The sequence below is a fragment of the Neodiprion virginianus genome, chromosome 2 (assembly GCF_021901495.1).
Source record: "Neodiprion virginianus isolate iyNeoVirg1 chromosome 2, iyNeoVirg1.1, whole genome shotgun sequence".
Taxonomy (NCBI): Eukaryota; Metazoa; Arthropoda; class Insecta; order Hymenoptera; family Diprionidae; genus Neodiprion; species Neodiprion virginianus.
In genome coordinates, this window is record NC_060878.1 from 23,260,680 (window position 1) to 23,268,503 (window position 7,824).

General features: G+C 38.6%; 1 protein-coding gene across 3 annotated transcripts; it reads right to left on the bottom strand.

Moving 5' to 3' along the window:
- Positions 1 to 2,145: 2,145 nt before the first annotated feature.
- Positions 2,146 to 7,628, bottom strand: LOC124297687 (aminopeptidase N-like). Of its 3 annotated transcripts, none has more exons than XM_046748961.1 (12): positions 7,529 to 7,628; positions 6,686 to 7,186; positions 5,739 to 6,191; positions 5,469 to 5,652; positions 5,211 to 5,370; positions 5,044 to 5,125; positions 4,590 to 4,972; positions 4,221 to 4,498; positions 3,931 to 4,121; positions 3,152 to 3,466; positions 2,967 to 3,045; positions 2,146 to 2,861 (listed from the first exon to the last, which is right to left on the bottom strand). In XM_046748961.1, exons 2-12 carry the CDS (start codon positions 7,174 to 7,176, stop codon positions 2,586 to 2,588), a joined length of 2,892 nt encoding a protein of 963 aa, XP_046604917.1. In that variant the 5' UTR covers positions 7,177 to 7,186; positions 7,529 to 7,628; the 3' UTR covers positions 2,146 to 2,585. The 3 variants fall into 3 exon arrangements, with proteins under 3 accessions (XP_046604917.1, XP_046604918.1, XP_046604921.1); XM_046748962.1 differs by having other exon boundaries at positions 7,514 to 7,537; XM_046748965.1 differs by lacking the exon at positions 7,529 to 7,628 and adding an exon at positions 7,307 to 7,320.
- Positions 7,629 to 7,824: the final 196 nt, after the last annotated feature.

Here is a 7,824-nt window from a genome sequence, read left to right on the forward strand (position 1 = left end):
TCCAAATCTGAGGTCCGTTTGGCCCGTACACCCTCAAAATTTTGAGTAAATTGCAAAAAAGCGCTGAAAATCGTTAAAAATTATAAAAAATTGCAGTTATGAGAATGGAAAAAATTTTCTTTAACCAGATCAGGTATGTTTCTTATGTATTTTGATGCGCTGAAACCGAATCCGAAGTTGGTTGAAACCGTGGATCTTCCAAATACGAGTAATTTCCAAACCAACTAGTACAAGATGTAAGCACACGCTGGAATTCTACGTAGTATTTAGTGGATCGATTATTAGAACAAAAGTGAGCTACTTCTCCTCAAACCGTTCGAAGACATTACTAAAATAACCAGTTCAGGTATTTACTGCATCTCTGAAGTGATTCCATAGGTCACACGTGATATCACATTGTTGAAATACTTGGGGAAGGAAGAGAGTGCAGATAGAACACCAAATTTATTGAAAATGAGATCTTCACTGAAAGTTGAGCTTGAAAAACGATTCAAATTTGATGATAGTAACAAATATCTGGTTGCCACTTTTTTGACCTACGTTTTAAAAATAGTTTCCTGGGATAGGTTCAAAAGAAAAGAGCAAAAGCAAAAATTATTTGCGATGAGTCTAGTAGTACTGATGGTGATTCTTCTCCACTTCGTTAGAAAAGAAACGCCAATGAAAATTATAAAACGATTGAAATACACGACAGTTTCTGGAACTGTTATGAGGAAGTCGCTACAGATTATAATAATATTGAAGAGGAAGAACTTTCTATATTCACAATAATATGTAAAATGAGGAGGATGTAGAGAAGAGTTCTACGATACACGAAATTGATTTTTATTTGAAAACTGCGTATCAAGATCGGACGATAGACTCTTACAAGTGGTGGTCAATAAACCCGAAGCAGTATCCAAGCCTGTCAAAATTCGCTAAGATTTATCTATCGTCTTCTGGCGGTAGAGTTATAGTGAGAGACTATTTTCAGAAGCAGGTATTGTTTACAAGGACAAGCGCGATCGTTTCTTACCAATCAATGCTGAAAAAATTGTTTCTATTCATCACAACCTACCACTGATAGATTTTAAGTATTTAAGCAATAATTTGTTATTAAAATAGATATATTTTTGTTTAATATATGCGTTTTTTTATACAGAATATTAAAAAAAGTGGCCAAATAGGCCGAATACCGAACAGTAGCCAAATATTCGTGGCATCTCTATTTTCAAGCACCCCATTTTGTACATTTAATTTAAAAAAAATTTTCTAGAAATTTGTTTGTTTTCTTTCTTTTAACAGCCACTAAACCAAAAATTATTCTATTTTGTCACTTGGGGAATATATTGGGCATATCTTTAGTCTGTTTTAAAAATGAAACAAAAATTTTCAAAGTAGGCTGAATACTTCAAAAATTGAATTTTCTGATTTCGAATAAACTTTATAATGTTTGAACAAGCAACGCAAGTAAATAAAATGATGAATAAAGTGACGCAATAATTGGATTTTCTCTATATTTTTTAGACTTGTAAAATCAATGTTAAACTTCTTGACTCTGTTTTCACTGCCCAGCCTAACAAGGGCACTATAGATTGAGGACGAATAAATTGGGTTGTAACTTATCACAGCGGTAATATAGAACAACACGAGGTTCAATTTTCGATTTCTTCTACATTTGACCGGCATGCCCCCTAAATTGGTTCAAAATAAATAAATACAAATCTTGTCGAAAGCGCAGGTTCTCATCTTAACTCTAAACTTTCTCGCAAAATTTGTGAGTTTGCCAATTGAAATATACACATTTTTCTCAACTTTCAGTATACATTTATTTGATCGTTGGACTAATTATTTACAAAAAAATCTATAAGTGTAAGAAACCAATCAGCATTGATGCTTCTGTTTAAGAAAGATATCAATATCGTCAATGGAGCATTCTGTGTCAATTATTCACTAATCTCCAACTCACAAAAATATAGAATGCTTCGTAAGCAATGCTAATATTTTTATTGAATATTGGGATCAATGCTCACTGATTTCATACAGTTATTTTGCGAACACTTGGTCCTCCGATGAAATATATACTGAAACTGTAGAAAAAAAAGTGTATATTTCAAATGGCAAACTTCACAACCCTTGCACGAAAGTTACGGGCTAAGATAGAGATTTGTGATTTGAAGTAGATTTTTATTTATTTATTTGGGACCAATCTCGGAATCGGCCAAGTTAAAATTCGAAAAAGTACAAATTGAAAGCCACCCTAATGTACACGACGTAATTGACTAAATACTGCTCTTTATGTGTATACAAACAAAAGTTGATAACGCAGATTGTCAGAGATGGTCTTAATGTTATAGCTCTTGAATTAAAACGTTGCACTATTGAAAGTTTTAAGAGTGCAACGTTTTTGTTGAAATAGTGTATATAGACTTCCTGATGAGTAGTCATATTCAGACTCTGCAGTAGAACCCCAACGTTCATTGAAAATCTCACTAATGTAGTGATTATTCAACGTTAACCAATCTTCTCGAAACTACGTCGGGTCACGATTCTTGCAGGTTTCTCAATCATTTATCGATATAAGCGTACAATGATTACATTTACATCTAATTTGTCTGGACGAGGCAAACGAATATCAGTAATGCTGCGCAGAAGTTCAAAGATGCAGTAGCAGCTGAACTGTCATCGTAATCTTCCTCAAAGGTCGTTGTTTCGTACGTTTCCGTTGCAGTAGCTTCTAATTCGGCCAGCGTTGCAACCAGCCAAGTTCTGACCTCCTCTTCATAAGCCGTATTCCATGCGATATTCGACTCAGCATACTCGATAGCTGTCGCGGCTGCCGTACCTAGGATGGCGGATTGTGCTGTGATGAACGCGTTCAGCTGCAATACGATATATTTAATGGTAAAAAAGTCTCAGAACTCAGAAGATCAATTACATAAAAACCCGTTCAATAAATATTCTTCCAACTAACTAATGCTAGTTACCTTGTCCAGCTGGGTCTGGGTCGTCATTCGATAGGCGGTGCCTGTGAGGAATGTTTGAACTGTCGAGTTACTGCCAAAACTAGAAAAAAAACACATCATCAATAACATTATCATCTAGTTTTTACTTATTTAGTGAACAGATCACCCACGTGAAGTACAGAAATTTCAATTAATAATCGACTCACTATGAAACAATATCGTTCACGTTATCAACGAGGAAGTCGAAGGCTCGATCTACGTTGTATGGACTTCCTTGATAAACGTAAATGAAAGCCGATGAGGAAGTTGACGTAGTTAATCCAGTCGTGGAATTGATAATTGCACTCATCCAGTTATTAATGATACTCTCGTTCTCAGAACACCCAAGACCAGCTAACAGCGCAGTTTTCTCGGTAGAAGATTCGGTGGTCAAATATTTGTTTAGAGCTCTGTTCCATGTTGTGGAATTTGCACCACGTAGCCCCGCGCAAATCGTGTTGGTCAATAAATTTGGGGCGATGCTGAAATAATAATGCAGATGTTGAAGGAGTCTTCGACTCAATTGACAGGTTGGCTTTACATTATTTTTCAAATATATTTTATTACTGCCTACACCCGGCATACCCGATGGGGTATGTCGCCGGAAGCCATTATCTGGCTTGTGCAGAGCAAAGAAGGGGATGTATCAGTAGTCAACATTATGCGGCTGCAGTCGACTTAAGATGTTCAATACAAACACCCGCATTCGCACGACGGACAAGAAAGACTGCTGAAAACCTTTCCCGATTGTAGCCGGGCTGAGTTCAAGGCACCACCCCGCAACTCAGCACCTGAACGGCGTGACCCGTCTTACATTTTTGCAAGTTGCCGTTCAGAGCCTCATTGATAGGCCGGGGACTTGAACCTGGGTCCTTCCACTCCATAGACTCAAGTGCTCACACCTGAGTCATTACGGTCGGTAATTGCCACATGGTTAGGAACTTACGGATTGACCGTTGAATTATCGAGCCAGTTAATGAGTTTCTCTTCAGCACTAGACCTGCAGCTTTGGAGACCGAAATTGCAGGCATAGTTTATGACATTGATTCTGTTCAAAGTTGTCATGTGTTCGTCATCGGAAGACTCTTCGATACCAACTGTTTCGAAAACATTGCTGGTCAGGAAGGCAAAGTAGGTCTGGAAATTAAATATTTGTTTAAAGTAGACTGCCAATGATGATTACTCAGGTTTCAGTAACACGCTGAAAAAGCCTCACAGCTGACAGTGACATATTACCCTGAACGATTCGTATTCATCTGTGTTCGCGAATACTCTGTGAAGGTAGCTAAGGCCAGTGAATGCGGCGTACCACGGGACATAGTCAACCTCACGTTGTAAATAAAGAGTGACATCTAACACAACTGAATAAGAAAGTAGGTTTGCTCTGGCCAAATTGAGAGCGTCATCTATGAGTGCAGCCCGATTGAGGACATGGATGGCCAAGTAATCATCACTGTTTAAGTAATTGGCGATCATTCCCCAATTCGTGTCGTCGTAGTTTACGCGGTAGTAGCCTGATTGGAGTTGAAAACAGAATGATTAGAAATAAGAAAGCTGCGTTATAGATTTTCGTTCACGAGAAACAAAATTGTATGCATATTGCACCTGTCTGTTGTTTATTGAAGATAACCCATCCGCTCGCATTGAAACTGCTGATTATTATGCTTTCGTCCTGGCTACGAATCCAATCAGCGGCAACAGTGGAGCTGAAATCAGGGCTTGATTGGACCGCCCAGTTTATGGGAATCCACCATTTATAATCGTGTGTATCGCTCGAGTCAGCATCTCCAAGCAAGAAACGTGCTTGAGTGATTTCTGTTGTGCCTGTGGTGTAATTTCTAGTCACCGTTACGACTGGATATCCCATCTGCTCCACCCAAGTTTCCATGATATCCGAAACATAGACCAGTGTTGGAAGTATATATGCCTCACTCTCAGCCTCGTCTAGTGCCTCGAAAAGATCATCCGAGGTGGCTGCACTGTACGCCCTATAAAACAAAACATATACTCATCTTCTTCTCCAGGATCTCCGTTTGAAAAATTTCGCCCCAAGACTTACATCTTATTCAAGTACTTGGTAAGTCCAGCTTTGAAGACTTCCTCCGTCAAAAAGTGCGACATCATACGAATCACGCAAGCAGCTACAAAACAATTTTAGAAACAAATAAGTGATGGGTTCATTGAAGAAAGTATAAAGTGATTGACGTTACTAATAGGCGGTATAACCTTTCCTGTATGATATATTGTCAAAAATGGCGCTGATTTCACTCGGACTCGCCACATCTTGGTTCATCGGATGAGAGGTTGCTGAAGCATCGCTAACAAATGCAGTGGCTTGCTGAGCTACGACCACAAATTGCTCCATTAGGCGCCAGTTGTCTTCCGCCTAATGTGGTGGTCAAAATCTTGTTAGAACATAGTCTATAGATGTTAAATCATAAATAAATGCGCATTAGCCACTAGTGTCGAAAGAAGGGTACATACTACGTCTGTCGTATAGTACTGGAAATAAGTTGCGAAACCTTCATTCAGCCAAAGGTACTTCCACCAGGCAGGACTCACGAGATTTCCAAACCATTGATGACCAAACTCGTGGGAAATCACCGTTGCTATACTTCGTTTCGTGGAGAGTGTACTCACGTTTTCTTCGTACAGAAACATGCTTTCTCTGAAATCATGGAACTTTCCGTTAGAAATCTACTTAAAATCTTCATCAGATAGAATCTATTGCAGAACTTGCACAATTCGTCTAACCTATACGTGACGAGACCCCAGTTTTCCATGGCACCGGCCGAGAAATCGGGTATCGAAATCTGGTCCATTTTTGGTAGCATGTAAGATATGTTTGTGTAATTTTCGAGTTCCGCCAATTCTATACGTCCTATGTCAAAAACATATTGTGCTTGATCAATAGCGGGGGGTTTGGTCCAAACATTGTATGTTTCGTCGTCACTTTTTATCGCAATAAAGTCCGAGACTACGAAAGCAACCAAATAAGTGGGCATTATAGGAGTAGTTTCGAACACAGTCCAGATTTTTCCATCGGTTGAGTCCTCGTAGGTGTAATTGATAGGCATATTGGAAAGTGCATGGAGCTCAGGTTCGTGCTTGATTGAGATGGCGAATGTTGCCTTCAACGCTGGCTCATCGTAACATGGAAAAGCTCGGCGAGCGCTTGTAGGCTCAAATTGTGTAGTAGCAAGCCATCTGTAAGGGGTTTAAGATCGGTAAAGAAGTTTTGAGGTGTATGGAAAAGGGTGAAGTAAAATACAATATATGTGATTAGATACAGAAGTAGTAATATTATACGTCACTGTATATGATTTCCAATTGAATGATTAAATTTCAGGTTAAAAGGTTAAACTTAGGTAATCGAATCTGAATGATTCAGTGCAACACTATATCCAACTCAAGATCAGCTATTTTAGAAATAAAATAATCAAATTTCTGTCCCGAATGTTTTGAGCTTATTGAATATGTCACTGATAAATTGAATTACAGTGACATAGATCTTCCTATGTGACATTTCTGTATCAAGTATTATTATTACTCCGCTAAGAATTGATACCAATCAATGGATGAATTGAATTTATGACCCGAGAGTGACGGAATGATTTCAAATATCACCTGAAGCGAAAAAGCTTTAACGAATATGAAAATGGTATCCCAACTGTAAATAAATAACTGAGTTAAGAACTTACACTGTATCACCCGATGCATTGGTGTATGAACTTCTGTAAAACCCATACATATCGCTATCGAGTACACCAACGTATGTAAAACTGAGTGTGTAGTTTCCAATCGAGAGCTGACTTGCAACTCCAATAATTAAAAATTGTTCAGCCGTGTCGTAAGTGTGACTAGTAACATTGATTGATGAGCCATTTTGATTCACGAGCTTTGTAAGACTTTCGTTGTAGGTTAATGCATTTGTGTGCAAAGTGATAGTCGACGTAGCTTCCAAGACTTGGAGGAGTATGTCGACTGTACCGTCAAAGGTGAAATTGCCAACGACAATGTACGGGACCAACGTGATGTTATATTGCAGAGGAGCAGTGTTGTTTGGAAGACGATAATCGCCGTCCACGCGACTTCCAATCCCGAATTGCCCTACTTCCGTACGGGGAACAGGGATGGAAAAAGCGATGGCCACCAGCAGGGCCAGTTGCAGAACGATCTTCATCAAGGTCATTCTGTTTTTTCTGTAGAAGAAAATCACCGGTAATCATTTGAAAGAATTGTCAGAAATATTTACACAGCAGGTGATATAGGGTTAGATATTTAAACTAAACGGACAACGTAAACACATGATGATTACATACATTTCTGACCTACAGTACAAACACTTGAAAATATTTGAGAGAAATTTCAAATATTGATAAGTAAGAGGTGAAAAAAATAACAACACTCATTCATTCATTACTCTCCTATTCAATTAAAGGTAAAAACTACGTTAAGGGTGAAGCGATAAATTATTCAACTTCATAGCACTGTGATGAAAAGGATAGAATCGGTCAACGTTACGTCACCGTAAGAGCACTCACTGATGATGGTTTCACAAATGGCAGAACAAGTCCAGATATCGACTTCAGTTCGTTGCTTTTATATGGTGCACTTGTCATCCACTCACCGCAAAAAAAATTCGGTGCTCTCAATCTTATCGCTTATCAAACACAACCTGTCGGAGCACCCTCGAAAGTGATCAGCGCTTGTTAAGTGGGTTGTAATTGTTCGTATGCATAGCTCATTGTCAGTACAACTTCTTAGATGTCCTTGCACAATGTGATATTTGTCTATGTCAGCTTTATCTTTTATGGCTTGTCAAATTTTGTTGTGCCTA